At 33.5% G+C, this 23,210-nt stretch overlaps 1 protein-coding gene across 7 annotated transcripts; it reads left to right on the top strand.

Annotated features, from left to right (window-relative positions):
- Positions 1-1,680: 1,680 nt before the first annotated feature.
- LOC114285288 (Eukaryotic translation initiation factor eIF2A family protein) lies at positions 1,681-23,062 on the top strand. Of its 7 annotated transcripts, none has more exons than XM_082878194.1 (17): positions 1,743-1,868; positions 6,084-6,169; positions 6,329-6,385; positions 6,509-6,682; positions 10,673-10,733; positions 10,820-11,174; positions 11,705-11,891; positions 13,199-13,433; positions 13,535-13,603; positions 14,183-14,284; positions 14,421-14,461; positions 17,960-18,093; positions 20,772-20,835; positions 20,921-21,017; positions 21,105-21,223; positions 22,530-22,552; positions 22,678-23,062. In XM_082878194.1, the coding sequence occupies exons 5-17, from the start codon at positions 10,694-10,696 to the stop codon at positions 22,763-22,765; spliced, it is 1,554 nt and encodes a 517-aa protein (XP_082734320.1). In that variant the 5' UTR covers positions 1,743-1,868; positions 6,084-6,169; positions 6,329-6,385; positions 6,509-6,682; positions 10,673-10,693; the 3' UTR covers positions 22,766-23,062. The 7 variants fall into 7 exon arrangements, with proteins under 7 accessions (XP_082734317.1, XP_082734324.1, XP_082734320.1 ...); XM_082878193.1 differs by having other exon boundaries at positions 6,308-6,385; XM_082878198.1 differs by lacking the exons at positions 6,084-6,169; positions 6,329-6,385 and adding an exon at positions 9,992-10,025 and having other exon boundaries at positions 1,725-1,868.
- Positions 23,063-23,210: the final 148 nt, after the last annotated feature.

Genomic DNA, 23,210 nt, shown 5'->3' with positions numbered 1-23,210 from the left:
CTTTCAAAAGGGCATAGAATGGCATGTGCATTTCATCTCTTGAGACTTGTATAAAATGTATATACTTTGTTAAGGATTTTCTACTGGGTTTTATGCTCACCCTACAGGATTTTTGTGTATGAAAAGATGTGGTGATGCCGCCTAACTAAAGGCGAGGAAATGTATGTTGAGAGTACGAGACTATCATTTTGCTGTGACTCTGTGTCTAAGCCAAGGGCTGTATGTGTGTAGGTTTGAATAACCGTTTTGTATAACCAAGCTCAAGCCTTGGAAACTTGTAAACCCTTAGAGGTATTTATTTGTTATTTACTTGTTGTTGGATTAATGTATTGTTGTATGAAGAACTATTGTATCATGTAATGTAAGTTTAGAGATTTATATTCGGTTTTCCTTGAAAGAGCCATGATTGTTGTATTATCATTTGGGCTAGAAATTTGAGGCGTTACATAATCCTTAAACTATCAATTGAGTCTACTCAATCTCTAAAATATATAAATCAAAGTGTATTTAATCCTTAAACTATCGATTGAATCTATTAAATTCTTAAAGTATTTAATTCAAAGTCTTTGGAAAAAATTATAAAAAAAAAAAATGCTCATATGTATTATGAATTAGTAAAAGATTTCATCTAATTAAAATTTTATTATAGGAAAATCTTAAATTTTATTTTGTTTTCAAAAATATTTTACTATTTTGTGTGTTTAAATTTGTATTAGAGTATTGTTTGTCAGTCTTATCAATAAAATTATATGAGTACTAGATATATTGAAAAAGTAAAACTAGATAATTTAAATAATAACAGCTTTGCTATAAATAATAATAGAACAAAATAATACATTAATTAAGTTATAAAAAAAATTTAGTGAAAAACTTAAAAATAATCAATTATAAATTATAAACAAAATCTGACATATAATACTACATAAAAACAAACACATAACCATTTTAGAAGATAAGTAAGAATACTATAGATAATTACCCTTACTCTTATAAAATAAATTCACCATAAGAACTACCTTCCACTTTTTAAAGAAAAAATAAAAATTTAAGGTTTTTTAAAATAAAATTTTAACTGGATAAGGTGTTTTACTAATTTGTAATATTTATGAGTTTATGTTTGATTTTTGTAATCTTTTCAAAGATTAAATAGTTTTGAATTAAATACTTTAGACTTAGGTCTCGTTTGAGAATAAACTATTTTAATAATTTTTTAAATTTTTATGAAAAGATATACAGAAAAATAAAGAGAGTGATATGATAACTTATAATAATTTTTTAACTTTTTGACTTTTGATTAAAATATTTAATCTCCAAATAAGACCTTAATAAGTTGAATTGATAATTTAAAATTAAATAGATTTTGATATATATTTTAATAGACTAAATTTTTTTTTTAGATTCATAAAATGGATATGCAGATAGGCTACTCCAACATATCCGCTAGGGAGTATTGTCCCTTAGCACCTATAGCATATCTGTAAGGAACCCCACCGCACCTATGTTGGGGCCGAAACTTAGGCCCTCGTATGCTTCAGGCACTAAGGAGTATGTTTAACCCCAACAAAAGATTATGGAGACTCGAACCCAAGCTTTGATCGAGGGATTCGAAGGTCTTATCCACTGAACCAAATCCCGTTGGTAATAGACTAAATTGATAGTCAGGGACTAAGTGGAAAATTTGATAATACTATAGGGGAAAAGTGTAATAAACCCATTTTCCAATTAGGGCTCAAAATTCATTCGCCCCCTCATCGACAGCCAGCAAGCAACAACCCCTCCCAGTGGCAGCTTCACAACTTGTTCGCCGGAGGCCAAGTTCTCCAGCTCCGGCATCCCCACGGCAGCTCCAGCTCCAGCTCCAGCTCCAGGTACCTACTCTTTGCTCTCTGTGTATTGTGTACCGTACAGAAGAAGCAGTGACTGCTATATTCACATTCTCAGTAACCCATTTCATGTTTTCCTCTTTCCCATGAATTTTCAATCTCTTCTGATTTCTGCACTTTTGGATTTCTCTTTGTTGCTCTCAATCTGCTTTCAATTCAATTTGACTAAGGTATTTTCCAATCATGAATCAATGAAATATTTAGTCTAGCAAAACAATAAATACAATGTTAAACACAAATATTAAGATCACCTATAAAAAATTAAAAAAAAAAACACAAATATTAATATAACAATGACAAAAAATATTGTATGAACAAAATATAAAATTAGAGTTAAAAGCAACCCCTGTGATGTGAGAGAGTGTGAGTCGTGTTGTCACTGTCCTAAAAATTCAGTTTGCTTATCAAGTCATAAACCAAAGTTGTTATAGTTATAAAATAATATATAATATATTTGTGTTTTGAAATAAAGTAACTTGAACAATAGAAGCACCAGAGATAATTGCTCTTGAAATGTTTTTCACTGTTAAACTTGGAAAAGAAGATGGGATTAAATAGATGTAGGAAAATGGGTTTGCTTGAGCCTTTGCAAGGATGAAAACAGTACAAAATTGATGTCACCATAAATGGCCACGAACCAAATGTTTGGAATTTTAAATTATATAACCGAAACAAAAACTTGTTTTAATTTGTGAAACCTAGGGCTGAAGAAAAATATTGAAAAAACAGCAAACCGGTCCGATCCAGACCAAACCGCACTGTTTGGTTTGGTTGTTTTCAATGCATGGTTCGGTTTCTTAAAATAGGTGCCATGTTTCACGGTTCGGTCTGTGGTTTTATACTTATGGTTCTGATTTGGAACCAAACCGGACTGTTTAGATATGCAAGTATCTTATTAGTCCTAAATATATTCATAAGTTGTTAATCATTTGCTTACAAGTGTGTTCTCATGTAATAGTATAACTAGTTCAAAACAATCAGTTAAAAAATTTTGTTTGTAAAATGATGATATATTACTTTATCTTTGAGCAAGTTCTGATTATGTTATGAATGATGACAAAGTTCATCAAAACCAAATCAAACAGTACTGTATTTTCATGGTTCAGTTTGGTTTGGTTCCAAGATTTTCATGGTTTGGTTTGGTTTGGTAATAATACCATTTCATTTTTATTAAAAAATCCCAGCAGGTAATTCAAGAGTATTTTACTGTTTTTTGCTTGAAGACGACACATTTTAGCCTCAAATTTTAAAATTCTTAGGTAGTTGGAATAAAATACTTCTGAGCTGAAAATTTGATGTTCATAAGGTTCAACTGAAAATTGAATTAGGCTCCATTTGGATCTCAAGGTGAGAATGAAAAGAAATGATTATAGTTTCTCACCTAGGTGAGAAAAGAAAAATAAATGATTATGATTTCTCGCCATCTTGTTTGGAAGAATAACAAATAAAAGAGGAAACAAGTGTCATTTTATTTCATTTACTTTGTATTTGGAGGGTAAAATTTAGGTATTATTTATTTATTTTATATAGATTTATTTTGGTTTCTCACCAAATCTACCATTTTTGGAGAGAATTGAAACTTGAGTTTTACATGATTTCTCTTTCTCACCATTTCTCATCTCTTTAATCATTCAAAAGAGATCTCTTTTTCTCGATTTCTTTTCTTTGCTCACCAATCCCCCAATGTATTGTATTTGATGTCGGTTGGTGAACTATGCCCCCAACCATAGTTCCAACAAGTTTTCTGGCTGCATGATCTTAGTTCTAAAGTTTATGAAAGGAAGGAAAAAAAAGGGATCAATCCTCTGTTGATAGGAAAGGCAAGACACAATTATTTTCAAAAAATGCAGGACACGACACGTGTGGGACACGTACAAGGTATATAATTTTATATATTATTCCAAGACAATGAATAAAGCAATATAACACTAATTTCTATAAATTAACATTGTTTTTCTATTATCATTGTATTCTAAGTTATTTTGTTCAGACTTATAATTAGTTTCGTGTGTTTAATCAATGGATATGTGTATGTTCTCCAAGTGTCCGAGTCTAATTTTTTTATTTTTTTATTTTTTAAGGAAAAGAAGACACGTTTGGATGAGTGTTGGAGAATGTCCAACGGGTGTTAGTGTTTGACAGAGGCATGACACAGACACACCACATTTTTAGAAGTGTCCATGCTTCATAGTTGGTAAATAATTAGGAAAACAATAAAATAAGAAGGGAAACAAAGAGCCTTGGAAAGTTTAGCAGTGAGTAAATATTGGAAAACACAACCCAATTCCAAATGATCTTTAACTTTATATTCCAAGTTATATTGTTAAATTGTAATTTTTTGTATTCATGACGATATTAGAGAAAAACATTAGAAGAAATATTTATAAAAACATAAGATTTTTTTTTTTAATTTTTTTTTTTTAATATCTATATGTTGGAATTATTTATAGCTCTCTTATGTCACACCTTTCAATGAGCCCTTGTTGGGAATAAGTTGTCCAAAGTTAGCCATTGTTGGCTGCCAAGGGCTATTTTTGTAATTACGACCTATTTTCTCTCTTTCGAGTCTTCTTCGGTTGATGTGTTGGTTGCAGTGTGATAAGCTTCTTGTCCATTGTTTACGCAGACCATGGCATATACACAACTTCCCTTCTTTGCGTTTTCCTTTGAAAACTCTTTTAGTTTTTAGCCACCATTTGCAGAGCAATTGACTAGGCTCTTCTGTGTTCATAGATTTAGCTTTGTTGGTGGTGTATCTTTCATAGAAAATACAAATTGGTGAGGTTTCTTATGCGTTTGTGTTACCCTTTCAAAAGCTTTCTTTGCAGGGGAGTTAATTGGCCTGTTTTGCGTTTGGAGATTTATCTTTATCATTCATGCATTTCTTTCACATAATATAGATTAGTGAGTTTTCTTGTGCATTTCTGCTTTCTTTGTTATCTTCATTCTTCAGTTATGCATTTCTTTTTGTGTGTTGTTCATGTTCGGTTCACATATTTGCTTTAGGTCTTAACGCAAACCCATGTTGATGTTGTCTCTCAGGCAACTTGTGCGATTTGCCCTTGTATATAAAAAAACTTCAAACTTATTTTTTTCTGGTTTCTTTTGCCTAAGGGTTTGTTGCTTATATTTTTGTTCAATATTTCCTAGGGTTTTTCATCTCTTGCATGTACTCGAATTCTGTTCTCTCTTCTATAGCTACATTTAGGCTATTTGACTGCCCCCGTTGCTTATTCAAGATCTTGGGTTAATATTGATCTGTTAACCTTTTTGTGCATTTATTCTTTCTCTGTTATCTTTATTGTTCCATTCTGCGTTTATTTTTGGGTGTTGTTCATCTCTGTTCCTATAATTTCTCTTGGCTTTAATGCAAAGCCGTGTTGATGTTGTTTCTCAGGCTCGATCTATTAAATTTGTGCAATTTGCCCTTGTATATATTCAACTTCGATTGTTTGTTGCTTTAATATTCTTTCAATTTGTACCTCACCACTTTCTCATAAACTTGTGCAATTCTCCTGTGAATTGTGAATCATGAATTGAGAGGAATTGAGAATTGTGAGATTTGGCACAAACAATAAAAGTTCAATGTTAAACAATCATATATATGAAATAAATAAATTTATTTGGCACATGTTATACAATAGTTTTTTATAAGTGCGTGATTACATTGTCTAATTGGAAGACATAATTGTCTTCATAACAAGAGATGTAGTTCCAAATCCTACCAACCATATATTTATTTAAAAGCCGTTTTATGACATTAAAAAATGGATCTAGAAACGCCAAATAGAATAGAGTAAGAAGAAATAGTAAGTGGGAACCCTTTATTTTAAACATTAAACATTTTTTTAATGTGTATGCTTGTTATTCAAAAAAGTAAAAGACAGTTGTGGAACTGTGGAGTTTAACTCACAGCAGCTTCAAGCTTCTGTTTTATGGCATTTGGAAACATATTCGTCCTTTGTTTGAATGAACATGTAGTAATGTTTGCTTGTCCTTCCGTCGTCTGTTAATGCAAGCAAACGTATTCCTGTGTGTTTTACCTTGTTTTGTTAATGCAATTTTCCGCCATAAACTGTGTTATGTGGTACCTTAATAGCATTCTTATGTTCTAACTTTTGCCTCACTTTAAATTATGTTATTCAATAAATTTATAATGTATTTATTTATATTTGCTTTGGGATCAACATACTTTTCCAGTAGAGAAATTGCTCGATGGTCATTCAATTTTCTGCGCACGACTCGATTTTTTGTTGTTATTCCTCTACATAACATCTTATATGAAGGTGAAAGATATGTCCCTACATTCTTTACATTTTTGTTCCCATCATATGAAACAAAACTTCTGGAAAAAAATAATAATAATTACAATAACCAGAAATATGAATGACTTACAGCAACATTGTTTTACTTTTCCACTGTAGCCAATTATTGTTATATTATAGGCTGTAGATTGCAGCTGGACCATTGCATACTACCTATTTTGAAAAGTATTCCTCAAGGTTAAATTTCCTTTTTTCACAACTCAAATTTGACTCAATGTAATTGAAGCTTCTGTGGCATTGCATGTGCCCTTTATCTTGAAATGGACCTGCCATTTTTAAACTGTTGCCTTTAAATTGCAGAGGGACTTATTCAACTCTGAGAAAGTATATTTTTCGTTTGCAACTCTTGGTACGATCTTTTTGTAGCTGCTTCGCTGCACCCAGTTCTGAGTAGCAGGCATATAGTTTGATTTCCATCCTCTAGACAATTAAACTGGACAGCGTAGTGGAAGACAAACAAGGAACCCACTTCTGGTAATTACTTTCACTCTATTCTTTCATGCTCTACTGTACCATAAATGGCTCTCCTTGATTTTCGATGCACTTTTGTGCGTTTGGTTTCATTTAGTCAACTCTTGACTTTCTTGGCGTACCTTTGTAGCCATATGCATTGTTAACATTTATGTTCTTTCTGATAGCTTTCTTATGAATCTAATCTAATCCATTCTTTTTCACATTTGATCAGCATGTAACTCTGCGTTTTCTCGTAGTTGTGTGTGTGTCTCTCTCCCCCACCCCCCCCCCCCCCCCCCCCCCCCCCCCCCCGGGCGGAAATCTGCAGCTGAAATCTACAGCTAAGGTTTGAAACAATAATCCATGCTTCCAGCACCATTAAGAAATAGCCAAGCATTGGCATGTTTGGCTTCTTTAGGCACCTGTGAAGCTTAGCTTGCTTTAGCAGCCACATGATGATTCAAGTTCAGTCATAGCTTCAAATACTGTGTCCGCTGCATGTGGTAGTGCAATTGCAACTGTGGTATATCCCGTTAACAACAAATAGGAGTGGAATGTCCTCAATTCTGAATCTGTAATCAATCCAAAGCCCGTTGTCATGAACCCGTCACATCCTGATGAATTCAGACTAAATGAATATGAGTGCTCATATGAAAGACAAGTAACAGGATCATTCATTGTCAAAAGTAGTAACAATATGGTCATGTGACCTTCAATGCAAGAGTAACATGAACGCTGGAAAGTTTGCTTAGTTGGGTTCTTAAGCTGTAGCTCATAGGGAAATGTTATAGGATCTTATCAACAAGTTGTCCTAAATTATGCAGGAATGGCATAGAAATTAAAGAACATCTAGAATCTAGCACTTCTTAATTGACTTGTTTAGTATTATTGTCGTTTTGGCTTCAAAAGAAAAGAGGAACATAAAAATACGACATTGTTATCAATTCATTGAAATGAGGATAGGGCTACAAAAAATAGAAAGTAAACAAGAAATAGTCTAGAGAGATCAACCTATATCTATGAAGCACAGAGCTGTATCCGTATCGGATAACAATACTCTTCGGATACTTGCAGATAGATACGTATCTCATACTTAGTAAAGTTCTTTGTTATTTGAAATTAATTTTCTTTAAATTTAAAGAAGAATCAAATACTTTTTGAATACTCTAGGTGATGTAAAATAATATAGGGAAAGAGAGAGACACTCAAAATGGGAACAACTTAATATACCAAAATCTGAATAACACAATGAGGAACCTATTATTTATAGCGTTTTAACCCTAATTAAATTTGGAAACTAACCTAATATTATTTGGAAACAAAAAATCAAAATACTTACTAATATTTATGTATATAAGTTTAACTAAACATCAATAATAATAATCTACCAATTACATTTGTGTAGAGATGGCAAATGGGCAGATTTGGATGGTGGGTTTGGGTGGGTCAAAACAGGTTATGCATTTAAAATGATTGAACCCAAACCCGCCCATTTAGTAAATGGGTTTCAATGGGTTGGGTTGAATTGGATATGGGTTGGACAATTGAACCCGATCAACCTATTTACTTTATTAATTTTTTCCCAATAGATGGTGATGCATGGTGGCCGTCGTGGTGGTGGTGGTGGTGGTGGAGGTGGTGGTGATGGTGAAATGATTGATCAATGATGTAATTCACTGTTATATATACATATATATATTGTGTATGTATGTTTTTGAGATGGAAGAGGATAGAGATATGAGAGAAAATAAAAACAGCTTGTTTGAAGGGTTGGCAAGTGAAGTTGGTGGAGCAAAATATATTTCTGTGAACTGTTTGGAAATCATAAAGCCAATAATACCTTTTGGTTGGACAGTTCTTTAATATGATTAAGTATATTTCATACTTAGATGATAAAGCGTGTAATTTTGTGCTTTTTTCTGGAGAGAGAAAAAAGTGAGGGTGTGATTTGGTTAGGTGGTTCTTTCTAGAGAGAGAAAATGTATAGAGAGAGAGAGAGAGAGAGTCATGGAAGCAGCGTAGAGAAAGTTAAAAAAAAAAAAGCAAGGGTGTGATTTGGTTAGGTGGTTCTTTCTAGAGAGAGAAAATGCATAAAGCAAGAGAGAGAGTCCTGGAGGTGGCGTCGTGGTGGAGCAAATGGTAGTGGAAGAGGTGGTATCTATTTAAATTGATTTAAATGTGTACCAATGTCCAACCCATGTAAACCCAATTTAAATTGAGTTTGCAAGGAGCAACCCATTAATAGATTTGAGTAGGTTTAAACAGGTTTTAGATGGGTATAATTTGTCGTGTTTGTGGGTTCGGGTTGAGTTTGCCACCTCTACATCTATGTTACCTGGAACGTGAATTGTTTTGGTACGTGGAATGGGAACGGGACACATGCTCTAAAATGTGGTACAATAGGTGTAGACTTGTATATATCACGCTTAAAAGTTTAAGGTACTTCTAGAATAATTTTCTTTTAACTAATAGGCATTTAATAAGATGCATTTTTAAAATTTTTTTTTTCCATTTTTAATGTTATTGTCTTGTCAAAACTTAACTCACTTTATATTTTAGTTCATTATATTTGATTTTTTTCCTCCTAAGGCAACTTTTAAGAAAACATAATGGGAAAATTTTTTGGGATCACTTTAGATCACTAAATTTACCGTTTTGAAACGGAAGTGTACCATGTTTCGGAACATGCGTACCAATACATAATTCGCTAGGGTATTAGCATTTTCTGGTAACACAGCTCTACATTGTTATATGCAAATCCCTAGGCTTCCAAATATAATAATGGACTTCCATCCATCAAGGGATGCTCCATCACTAAAACACATAATCAACCTATCTTGAAATTGAGATATGGGATTTTTGTATACCACTAAAGTATAATAATAGGAAAACCTGAAGAATACAAGAATAGTTTCTAATATTTCATGCCAAATTTGGCAAGTATTTTTCCAGGTACAATCTGCTTCTGCTCTTTGTATATATTACATGCTTTTGAACTTAATAAATCTTTTTTATCATCCCTAGCATTTAAATGAGGGTTAATTTTACTTTCTACCCTTCAACTATTGCCAAATTATCTATTTACTCCTTGACCTATCATTTGAGTCTAATAAGCTCTTAAAATATATAAATCAAAATCTACTTTGTCTATGAACTATCAATTGAATCTGTTAAGTCCTTAAAGTATTTCATTCAAACATATTTAGTTCCTGGAAGGATTACAAAAATAAAATATGAGCTCTTAAGTATTATAAATTAGTAAAAGACCCTATCTAGTTAAGATTTTATTATAGAAAAATCTTCAAATTTTATTTTGTTTACGTTTTTCAGGTGGAAAATGGAATTTACTCGAAAGGTTCTTTAGGTAAATTTTTTTTCATAAGGGTGATTATCTAGATTTCCCTATTTATGTTTTATAATTGCTCTTTGCTTATTTAGTATTATATGTCGGATTTCGTTGATAATTTCTAATTGATTATCTTTAAGATTTTCGTTAAGTTGTTTTAATAACCCGATTAAAGTATTACTTTGTTGTATTATTATTTGTAACGCAGTGCTATTATTTAAATGATCTAATTCTACTTTTGTTAATATATCTAATACTCATATAATTTTATTGGCAAAGCTGAGAAATTAGGCTTTGATACCAATTAAAACATAACAAAATACTTTTTAAAAACAAACTAGAATTTTAAAAGTTTTTCTGGAATAAAATCTTAACTAGTTAGGGTCTTTTACTAATTTATAATCCTTATAAGCTTATATTTTATTTTTATAATCTTTTTAGGGAATAAATATGTTTGAATTAAATACTTAAAAGGTTTAATAGATTCAATCGGATAGTTCAGGGACTAAGTAGACTTTGATTTATATACTTTAGGATCTTATTAGACTCAATCAATAATTTGGCAATAGTTCAGGGTAGAAGTGAAACTAACTCTTTAAATGATTTTTGAGTACTAGAGATTTTGTAGATTATGTGGATGACTGATGTCCCCCCTTTGAATGCAGAGAACCCTCTGCCAGCCTGTAATGGCAGTTGTAGATCCATCACCTTCTTTGGAGATTTTAGGTATTTCTTCACTACTACATTAGTAGTAGTTTAATACTTTTGTCTTCTGCTTTAATTTTCTTGACCTCATGATTCATCTCTCACAGTTAGAGGACCAGAGGGTTTCACGCTTTGGACAGGACCCCCTTACAACAATGGTCAACCCAGCATCAAGATTGAAAGAGTTCCCTGCACTAGTGCAAAGTTCAGTGAAGATGGGTCTAAACTAATGGTTATAAAATCTGACTCTATCATTAGCATCCATGATTGCAAAAGCTCCAAAGAGATCAGGTCCTTTGAAGTCCCCAACATTCTTGCAGCCACCTTGTCTCCGCGTGGGACTTACCTTCAGACCTTTCAGAAAGTCTCATCACCACAGGAAAAAAATGTGATCTTATGGAAGACAGAGACTGGTGATTCCGTTTACCGTCTGTTCCAGAAGAACATGACGAAAACCACATGGTATGTTTAATAATGAAGGCCATATATTTACTTTTATTTTATTTCTTGTTTTTATATTTGATTGTAGGCTCTTCAAAATAAATCAAATACCCATGTCGAACAAGGGTATGGGATATGTGTCAAATACTTTTCAACGGACACTTCTTATATAATTGCATATAACACTATTATTATATGCACATATTGTTGTATAATTGCTAGGAATGTCTTTTTGACACTGTAAGTTACATATAGCACCATTTTATCTCACATACTTGATTAAAAATATAAAAATATGATATTTTTTTGCCGACTCCGTGTACCCTTAAATTTGTGGTATGATGAGTCCGACCTTTAGATATATTCCCGCACCCGACACTCGTACCGGAGTTCATGTAACATAGATTGTAGGATATAGTTGCATATTCACCATGTCTGGTATTTTGATTTTAAAATATAAATTTGAATCCCTTCTTGTGCATTCAGTTATTTTCTTCCTTATTGATAACTGAATTCGTGATATGTTTCAATTTGATTTTTGTAACCTTCAGGCCCTCAATAAGATTTAGCTCTGATGAAGCCATTGCATGTCGTCTGGCAACAAATGAGATCCAATTTTTTGATGGATGGGATTTTTCTACAGGAATAATAAATCGGCTTAGGGTTCCTGGAGTTGCTGCTGTAGAGCTTTCAAAGAGTCCTGGATCCCATGTGGCAGCATTTGTTCCAGAATCTAAGGTGTGTTATACATAGCTTCAAGCGGATTCTAGGAAATTATGGAGAGAAGAAAATAAAATTGTGGGAATCTGTGTACATTGGGATTCAAACTTGTTCTGTGCCATTTGGTAACGGTTACAGTTTATCGTTTCTTTTGGAAAAACAAAAACAAAAACAAAAACAAAAAATTTGTTTGGTGCCCACGACTGTACTAAAAATTTGTTTTGAAAGTGGGAGGGGGTGGCTAGAGGTGGTTGCTAGCAGGAGGTGGTGGCTGAATGCCGGAGATGGCTAGAGGTGGTTTCCAACAGGAGGTGGTGATTGGATCTCGTCGGTCATGGTGGCTGGAGTTGGGGGTGACTGGTGGGGGTGATAAGTGGTGGGTGATGGTTAGAGAGGGTCGGAGAGGGAGGAAGAAATGAAAATTTATTTTCTAAACAAATGAAACCAACTTTATTTTGGTTGTAAGAATTTAGTAAATTTTGTAAGTTGCTTACAATTTTTTTAAAAACGAAAATAGACACCAAATAAGTTATTGTTGTTGTTGTTTGTTTGTTTGTTTTTATTTATTTATTTATTTTTAACGGTTTTTAAAATTTTTGTAAACATAAACAGAAAGCTATAAACATAAACGTTACCGAATTGGCCCCTCTCCAATATTAGGTCACACTTTGGACTAGAAATATACAAAGATTTAGCTCACTTAGTTTGGCTAATGAGTTGATGTTTATATTTGGAATTCTGTTTGAATTCAGTACTGTTAGGAACCGATACGAGAATGTGGTGTTTGAAAATTATTTCAAGCATTGTAAAGAAACGGTTGAGAATGAATTAATGACATCTTTAAACCTTTGCCAAACTTTGGAACTGAAAAATTCATTGCTCAAAGAGAGTATGAAATATGTTATTCAGGCATAACCAGTAAACAGCCAAATACCATGTATCTGCTGGAAAAATCGATTTTTGTTTGTTTTGTTTGTTGACCTGGGATTGGAATATCTATGGACCAGAACTTATGCCTTTTTTCTTCTTGTCATTTATTTATCCTCTCCATGTCATCAACATACTTCATTCTAAATATACTTTAGTATATAACATATTTCATTCTTTCTTCTTGGGGTCTAGTGGGGGCTAGGCAACCACAGCTTATGAGAATGAAAGGAGAGGATGACATTAACCGAGTAGGATAACAAATCCCTTTCAAAACAGGCATGCTATTAATATATACATCACTAATAACCAAAAACCCCTATAACCACCTTCCTCTATGCTGCCTTGAGGCTGAGGAATTTGTATTCTTCTTTCAGCTCATCCATTTGTTCCTGTAGGGGATTCCTGCCAGTGTCCAGATATTTGCTTGCGGAAAGGATTCACAGAGTCAACCTGTTGCCCGAAGGAGCTTCTTCCGATGTTCAACAGTGCAGCTGAATTGGAACTCTGGTTCTACAGGGCTTCTAATTGTTGTGCAGTCAGATGTTGACAAAACCAACCAGAGTTATTATGGAGAATCAAAGTTACACTACTTGACGACAGATGGGTCTCATGACGGAGTTGTGCCACTTCGTATGTTCCACCCTCCCCTCGCTCCAACACATTTCTTTTTCATCTTTTGTATAATAGCATGTGTTTATTTGCAAACATTTGATCCTTGGAGCCATTGGTAGGTAAAGAAGGGCCTGTACATGATGTTCAATGGTCATGTTCTGGTTCAGAATTTGCGGTTGTTTATGGATGTATCCTTTTTTTGGTAGCATATTAGTGAGATGCCTTATTTTGATAGATAATTTAGCAAAAGATATGAAAGTTAAGGGCATACTGTCCCCTCCATGAACAATTTTCTGGAGAGCAAACCTAGCAGAAGTAGACTTTCATACAGCTACAGTCAGAAAATTTGGGGATCCTGCCTAAGGCCTATTGATTTTAAAGTAATCTACTTTATTTTTTTGTAATTTGGTTAGAAAGTGTTCCCCACCTAAAAAAAAAAAAAAAAAAAAAGGTTATAGACCAGTTTGCCTTGAGATCGTTTGATGATAATAAGTATCAGTGCTTTGTATTTCTTCATTGGGCCTAATTGCATTATGTAACGTGTGCCACACATCCACTTGTTCACATGATATAAGGCTTGGATGCAAGACTTTCTTTTTTTTTTTTCTTAGAGTTTATGCTTTTATTGCTAGTGCTACTCTTACTGGAATTTCAGAGGAACAATGAAGGGAAATCTGGATAATTATTTAGTTCAGATATTGTTGCTCTGCCTTCCATAATCTGTTCTTGTTACTGGGCATACGTTAGTGTTCCTTGACATGCTTTAGTTATGCCCGCAAGGGCAACGGTGTTTGACAAGAAGTGCAATGCTCTACTTGAACTTGGATCAGGCCCTTACAATACAATCAGATGGAACCCAAAGGGGAAGTGTATCCTTAAAAAATCATATTGTACATTTCTATGTTGTAACTTGTACTCTTTTCAGGGACGTGTGTTGGTTCTTGGGACGGATTATTTATCTTGATTTTCCCGATTTGTATGTCGCCTTAATTCTCTGTTTTACAGTCCTATGCGTGGCAGGCTTTGGAAACTTACCTGGTGATATGGTATGTTATTTAATTGGTTTTTTTTTTTTTTCTATCCTCTTTTTCATTATTATTATTAATTTTATTTTAAGTTCCAACTGCAATATCTGGCTTGTACTTTCTCCAGAATTTCATTTGTGAATTCTCTTCCTATGCTCTAATTCAGGACTGCTTATCGCTATTTCTGCCTTAGAAATAATATCTTAAGTTTAGAGGCTTTGGTTATCATCTTGTTATGCTATTAGCTATTCTCTTAAAGCAGATAGGACAATTTCAAATTTTATGTAATATCTGAGATTTTTATTTTTTGAAATATCTGGGGTCCCGGAATATGGATTGGGCAGTTTGCTAACATGAATACAACAGTGATAATCGTCTGCTTGTTTACAACTTACAAGTAAAATAAAATATTCTACTGAATCATTGATATGGTTATTTTATCTACTTTTTGAAATTCACGAAGGCCCTAATTGATTAGCAGGATTAATTGTGAAAGGATTAGCAATCCATGTGATGCCATCCAAATGGATTAGTGAAATAAATAATTTCCTCTTGTCCACGTATGCTTTGCAATGGATGTGGAAATATATGATCTCAATTATATGTTTGTTTTGCATTAGTTGTAGAATTAAAAAATGGGCCAATTTGTTAGATAGAATGTCCATTGGAATGTAATCTGGATAACAAAAATTGCAACCAAAGAATAAAATGTGAGTCCTATGGATTAATAATCCCAACACAATGCTATAATCTGCCAAATCAAACAGGCCCTAAGGGTATTAATATCTTCATCAATTATAGTCGAGGTGTCTAGTGATGCCTTTGAGAAAGTATAGTTACTAGCTCAATAAAATTTTTGCAATATCACCAAAAAATAAAAATCTGCTTTGGTTACAGGTCTTGTCTAACCTTTTCCTTTGCATTTCTACCCTTTAAGGTGGAGTTATGCTACACAAACAAATTTCTTGTCATTTTTTCTTACCACTAGACACAAGATGTGGGGTCTACATGACCCATTGCCTTTGTGGTTAATGATAAGAAATCTGTCTTGGTATAGCATTTTTCTTTTACATAATATTAGTGGAAACTTTTTCCCTGTCATTGGGAAGGGATGGCATTGATGCTTTCATATTAGTGTTTACTGTCGCAGTTCCACCATCCAGCAGAGGGGTGGATTCCAGGTTTTTGTGTTTGTTTTACCCAGCTAAAGGAACTTGTACCCATATAATTGTTAGTTGATGAAATAAATACAGTTTAATATGACACGAGTCAAGTCAATCGCACCCAATGGTTTTACTACTTTTTTTACTCTTTTATTTGAACAATAATCATACACCCCTTTCAAAGTGCTTTGGTTTTTAAAATAAAGGGTTCTCACTTATTATTTCTTTTTAGTTATGTTATTTAAGATTTTTAGGTTCATTTTTTTGAATGTCAAAGGAGAAAATGTTATGTTTTTAAAGTAATCTTAGGGTTGGTGGCTAAGAAACACGCTACACAACATGACACAAATACTTGGACACAAATTTTTAAAAAATGCATGACACGATACGGGCGGGACACGTATAAAACATATAATTTTAGATATTTATCATTAATCATATATTTATTCTATTATATTCATTGACCTTAGGTATGCTACTTTGGTGAACAAAAAATAAAAAAAACTAAATTTTTTAAAAAAAAATGCACCATGTCACTTCCTCCAACGTGTCCGGCACGGGTTGGACACTCATATATGTGACCTCCGGAGAGATGTCTGTGTTTCATAGGGTGGTGGGATTCAGGTCAGCATCTCTTCATATGAAGGCAATCTCTTGCCAGATAGAGACAATGTGATTTCTTCCTTATATAAGAACTATTGTATAACATTTGCCAAAATTAATTTAATTTAATTTGTTTCATACATATGATTGTTTAACATCATTTTTTTTAATAGTATGTGCAAAATCTTACAATTCTTGATTTGATTTGATTCAAGATTTGCAAATTAAATTTTGATTCATAATATGATTCTTGATTTGGCAATTATGATGGGCTGAAACTCAGTTTTATCTCTTAAATTTATAGTAGATAAGTCTGAATGACTCTTCTATACTTGCTGACCAAATTTATTGAAAAATGCTACTAGTTTTGTGGCACTACACTTTCAAAAGCATGCACTAAACTGTGAAACTCGAATCCAGAACATCAAATTAGTGAGTTGTATTTTATTTTGTTTCCTTTCTTAAGCTAAAATATCAAGAATAATGAATAGACACCCAACAGAACAGAGATTGATCTAGGAAAAAACTAGAAGCAAAAGGACCAATGCTAGACCATTTGCTTGGTTGGAGAATACCCTCTTGGGACTAAAAGTAAATCTTTAATTGTCACTCTGGTCACTAAGTTTCTTTGCTCTGTGGAGAAGTGTCTGCGGCAGTCTTTGATGGTAACCCTTGGTTACATCTGCTGTCTAGAACTAATCAGATTCATATTTTGTGAGTTTCGTTGTTTCTTAATTTTTATTTTTAGAAGTTGGAAGAGCTAACTTTACTGTTATATTAGCCAGTCAGGGTTCTTGTTACTGTAGCATTGACTTGTTAACTTGTTTTTGTTCTTTTAGTTCCGGTATTTGGATTTGAAATGAGGGTCAAGGTTAGTTTGATTTAAGGATGAGGACTCATTGTTATAGCTTTCAAAAGTCTATAAAATGGGATTGTAATCTTCTCTCTTTTGGAGTTGGTGAATATATATATGAGGAACCTAAGCTTTGCTTGAGAGGTTCCCATCACTTCATTTTTTTGGCTTTGGTTTTGCAAATAGGAAAAGTTATTTATGATGTGTTTTTCAAACACTTTCAACTTTTTAAATAACCCCATAAATCCTAGTTATTTTCCCATTTAGACTATCCTTGATCTATTGCATAAAGAACACTCGTCATAATCTTCATTTTTGTCCAAGTGATGGACACGTGTGTCTCCCAAAAGTTTGAAGTATGTCTAGTTCTAATTTAAAAAAAAAAATTAATAATAATAGGACATGTTTGGCCACATGTCAGGAAGTGTCTGATGAATGTTAATGTTTCACACGAAATCGGCACCTTCTACTAAATGTCTGTGCTTCTTAGTTTCCGACTGTAATTGGAGAACTTGGGCAATGATGATACTGATATTTATTATTCATCTACCGGTTTAAAAGAATCCATTCTTGCATTTATAACTTCTAGGTGTATTGGACAACCTATGTTTACCACTTTTTAGAATTTGTGAGTCAAGGTTTCCCTTCTTGTTTGTCTTACCATAGTGATCATATCCCGACTAATATTTATGCAGAATCAAAAATATTTGCAGTGTGCTCTTGGGCTATTGATGTTTCTTTATTGTTTTCTTTAAACCCCACACCCCCTTCTGTGTGTATAGCTTCTTGTGTAATTTCTTGCAAGATGCCTTTTTCTCTTTCAACTTCAATCCGTGGTAGCTTTATTGCTATCTACTAGACGTACCAACAAAATTTTCAAATCCTCTACTTCTTGTTCAGGCATTTTGGGACTATATGGAGAAAAGGCAGCTTGGGACTACCAAGGCTGAATGCTCGGTAACAAGTGAATGGTCTCCAGATGGATGCTATTTCATGACTGCCACAACAGCTCCAAGACTACAAGTTGACAATGGGTATGTCAATATTTAGCTGATTGTGGATATGTTGTGCTTTAGCTGATTGTGGTTAAACATCATGGTTAAAATTTAGCTGACTGTGTATTCGCTATGTTTTAAAATTTGGGAAATACTTGCTGGAATATCAATATTCAAGTTGAATCTGAACTTTTGCAATCCATAGATCTGGGGCTTCAAAGGATCAAGAGTCGTTATTTGAATGAACAAAGCATTTTCTGCACATGGGTACAATCTAGGGATTTGGTTGTTGAGTTGTTGGCAGCCTTTTTGATGGGTCACTTCACTAGTAACAATGGCACCAATGAGCTTATCCTAGCTGAGTAAATTCTAGGTGTCTAATATATATATGTATATATATATATATTACTTTTTGTTACCTCAACCCATGTTACCGAATATTTAATACTCATTATCAATGCATATTCAATAAAATGCTATGACCACCACATTTGGTTTGCCATGTGATTTGTCAGTATTACATTAGAAATAGACATGAGTGGTGGGACTGATTCAACCAATGCAGTGGTCACAAATTACATGGTAAACAAAATGGGGTAAGAAATTATGGTCATCATAGTATGCATATACCATTATTGATACATTTTATTGATTTGTTTTTAACAAAGAAGTAATCAACCGGGATGCAAGAAATGACCTGCAAGCCAGGTGTGACCCACCCTTCTTCCATGGGCCACCTGGGTTAAGAACACTTGTCTATTGCATGGGATGACATGTGGAAAAAACTATGGGTGTGCGAGGTCAGTTTAGGGGTAAAATTTCAGCTATACTACCCTTGACGGTGAGTATTTTTTTATTCGCAGCCAAACTTCACATCTTGCAAACCAACAAGTTATTTGACTATTTTTGGCAGTTTCAAACCAATGGGTTGGGCTGGATTAATTTAGACACCTAATCATGAAAAGAAAACAAATCATTCAGAATTAATCAGAGTTGCAACTTGCAAGTGAGTGAGATCTAAAAGGGAGAGTGAGATGTGGAAGAGAGTGACATACCTCCCAAGGGAGACGTCAGTCTTGTAGGAGATCACTCATTCTGTTCAGGCAGTGGAGGACGACTTCTGGTGGTTGGTTATTGTGGGTGGGGTCAGCGGTAGAGATCATGGTGTTCTGGAATGAAAATGGAGGAACTGCGATGTAAACAAAAGTGGATTAGGAAAGTTTTTGGTCAAATTGCAAGTGATGTAAAATAAATAATCAAAGTTGTGAAATCTTGATGGGGGGTGGTGGCCTAATGCAGGCGCAAGTGATCCTTGAATATTTGGGGTGGAGGGACAAGGAAAAAGGGTTAGGGTTGTGGGAGTAGATGAATGAAAGGGACCGATGGTATTAGTGAATTATGGTTGAGGTGTTCTGATTGTGTGTGAGCAAGGCCATTATTGCATTCCGAATATTGCAGAGCATTGTTACTCTAAAGAGATTCATCAGAGAGGCTCTGTTCGGATGGTTCAAGAAGTGTTTGAGAAGTGTCTGTAAAGTGTCTAATATTATTAATTTAAAATTTTAATTGAGACCCGATCCAGATCTTACAATCCTATGATCTTACGATCCATTTGAGTACAATCGATCCGGATCATGTAAAAAATTCGTTATAGGTAGGATCTTTCGATCTTGGTAATGAGATCTTATAGGATCGTGGAATCCCGATCCGAATCCGAATCCGAATCCGAATCTGATCCTATCCGGTCCAATTAACAAGTCTTTTTTTGTATTTTATGACATTTTATTATAAATTTTATATTTGTTGTCTAAATACCAATTTATGTAGTCAAAAATAAATAATGAAAATTAAGTAGTATTGAATCAAATAGACTAAGAAAAACAAATTAAAAAACAAACGTTTAAATATTGCGGTAATTTAAGAAAATTAACTAGTCAGAAAAATAAACTTAGCTTTAGCGAAGTCTAAGTAGGGTAAAATGATTGCAACTTTATTCCAATTTTTGGAGAGATTATTTTTGTGACTCGAATCCGTTCACTATGGATGCTAACGACAAACCTTATCATTTGATTAAGCTGTTCTTTTGAGTTCTTAAACTATTTTCATATCCAACTTTGTTAAATATTTTTTCTTTCACTTTTTTTGCATTATTGAAGATTGTAAAGTATTTTGTTATAGAATTATTTTTCACCTTCTTTTTTGATGAAATATAAAACTTTTACCATGAAGTTTTCTATTGTATAATATTATATGTACATTTTACATGGAGTATTATGTTTTTCACAATATCTTCACTTCTTTTTAATAGAATATGGACTCATTTTGTGTATACTTTTTAAGAAATATTTATTTAAATTAAATTATTATGTAATTTGTCTTGTTTGGTAGGATTTTACGATCCTCGATCCGATTCTACGATCCAATCCTATAAACACCTCCAACGATCCAATGTAGGATTCCGATTTTAACAATCTTGATTGAGACAAGTTGAAAAAATGTCCGACATGCTTTTAGGAGTGTCCACAATGTATGTCTGACACGATACATTTCCTTTACGGAAATGTTCAGGCTTCTTAGGTTGGTGGTGTGTGCATGCCAGCTAAACTGCCTGTATTGCTTTTTTTTTTTGTTTTTTTTTTTCCTTCTCTCTTTTCCGGTTTGCTGATAAATAAACAGATTTGCTGATAATTTGCTTCATTTCTCTTTGTATATTGAAGGATTAAGATTTTTCACTACAATGGATCGTTGTACTTCAAGAAGATGTTTGACAAATTGTATCAGGTCAGTTGTTTTATTGATCATCCTCTAATTCAATCCATAATCTGCTTTCTTCTTTCAACCCTTTTCCTGCCAACTCTTCACACAGGCTGAATGGAAACCGGAATCACCAGATAGATTTGGTGATATTGCAGAACTTGTGAAGTCTATTGATTCTTTGAAAGTCGAAGAAACCAAATTACAAGGTTCTTTCTCTTGTTTAATTTATAAATATTCGGCTTTTGATTTTTATAGAAGTCGATATATGGGCAATTAAAAGCAATTTTCTTCAGGACAAGGGTCAAAATCTTCCCAGTCCTCTGCAAAAGCTGCCTCTGCCAATCCTCCTACACAGAAACCTGCTGCATATCGCCCACCTCATGCTAAGACTGCAGATGCCATTCAGGCTGAGGTATGCATAAAACTAGTTCTGATATCTTTATATTTGGTGCCTTTTTTTATCTTTTAATGTATTGATATTTGTATGGCTTGCATGTTACATATTAATTGAATTCTAATGCACGGTCATGGGGCATATGGGCTCATTCATGTACCACACTTGTCCATTGTTTGTTGTTCATATTATGTGATGTTAATGTTATTTCCAAGCACATTTGACCAAGTTTTGTTTACCGTCATTAAATGAAATGGAAACAGCAGAAACCTGAACCCATCATGCATTGGGATACCATGTTTGTGTCACTGTTCTGTAACGGTGGCAATTTCTTTCTATTTTATTAGTACTTATCTCTGACAAGGTCAAGTCGGTCGGTATATAGTAATTTCCCTCACTGTAGGATAATGTAAACTAACTGTAGACGAGGAGTCCTCGCCTATGACTAATTGTGATGCAGAGTAAAAGAAGTTCAAGGAAGGCTAAATTTAAAGAAGCAATGATATTTGGACATAGACATGATTTCATAGAGAAACTGATAGGAATTTTATATAATTATATTTCTAGTATTATTAGTCTTATTTTATGATTATTTTTATGTTTTGTAGGATTTTTAGGTCAAAGGTATTTTGGTAATTTCCATTATTGCTGTCATGGGTTGTAGGGGTCGCCCATGGTTGTCTTGTGAGTCAAGTTTTTTAATTAGGTTTTATTTATGTTTATTTATTTGGTCTTAAATTAGTTTTAGAAGTTAAAAGATATTATAATAGTTTCTTTTTTTGGTTATAGTTGGTTTAGAGCCATGTAATGCCCCTAAAACAGTGTTCAGTCAGCCCCAAAAGCCCACTGTTGTGGCTGTCCCTTATTGTCGTACATCAGATTGAGGAACCTTCACTGGGGGACTGTCTTATTTGCATTCTGAAATTAATGACTCCAGGCTGCCTGAATGATGATAAGAGTAATATAACTATAGCCAGATTTGTGTGTTGTTCTGACATCTCAAAATCAAGGTAGTGGGCTATGAACATTGGTGAACCAATAATATTATTGCACCGGGATCTAATGAGTTTCTTCTAAACTGTAATTGACTAATAAATTGAGTTTCAACTTCCAGAGCATTGAGCAAGAGATTTTCATCATGCATGTTGATTTGGACACGTGTAATTTGTAAACAATCTTAAAATTTCAGACGTGATCTCTGGATTAAACTCTCTTTTTCCATATTCCTTTCTTGTTTCCTTTTCCTGTTTTCCTCTTTAATTTGGTTTTCTGATGATTTTGACACTTTGATTTGATTCTGATGATTTTGACACTGTAATGACAGCTCTTTGGAGGAAGCGCTACACAGTAAGTACATTGGCGTGTCTATGTTGTTCTTATATATATATATATATATATATTTATGTCTAGTTTTGATTGGTTCTGAAGCTAACTCTGTTAATTGTTTCTCCCCATTTGTTGCATTAATGTAGAGAAATGAGCAAGAATGCATTGAAAAATAAGAAGAAGAGGGAGAAACAAAGAGAGAAAAAGGCTGCTGATGCTGCTACCAGTGGTTAGTGATTGGATACAGGATTTCCAGCTTGGGTTCTTTCACATTATGAACAATCAAATTAATCACCTAGGCTCCTTGTCTTGAGGTTCTTGAATTTCATTTTCTTTACTACTGCCCCTCTTGATCAGGGATCTAACGTAAAATTATTCCACCAGCAGGGGTTTTTGGCCTTTATATATATATATATATATATTTTTGAGGTGATGACAATAAATATATGAAATTATATTTGTAGGTAAAATTTTCTATAAATGTTTGAAACAATATTATATCTACCAATGGATATGGGATGTTTGAAAGAAGCCTATGTCATTGTGATGGTTGTATGTTGTGTTGTGTTGTGTTAATGAAGTCCTGCAATTGTTTAGGAAATGGGTGCTTTTTACATCAATATAGTAGCATTTTGTGATCATCAACTTCACTTTTAGATATGGAGATATTTTTTGGATG

Source organism: Camellia sinensis, chromosome 7 (assembly GCF_055761805.1).
Source record: "Camellia sinensis isolate YWXY chromosome 7, ASM5576180v1, whole genome shotgun sequence".
Lineage (NCBI taxonomy): Eukaryota > Viridiplantae > Streptophyta > Magnoliopsida > Ericales > Theaceae > Camellia > Camellia sinensis.
This window is presented reverse-complemented; position numbering and strand designations above follow the sequence as displayed.

Coding starts and splice junctions, on each gene's coding strand:
- LOC114285288 (XM_082878191.1), top strand. CDS start 10,694: ATGGCAGTTGTAGATCCATCACCTTCTTTGGAGATTTTAG. Junction 11,892..13,198: donor CATTTGTTCCAGAATCTAAG/GTGTGTTATACA, acceptor TTGTTCCTGTAG/GGGATTCCTGCCAGTGTCCA. Junction 14,285..14,420: donor ATGGAACCCAAAGGGGAAGT/GTATCCTTAAAA, acceptor TCTGTTTTACAG/TCCTATGCGTGGCAGGCTTT.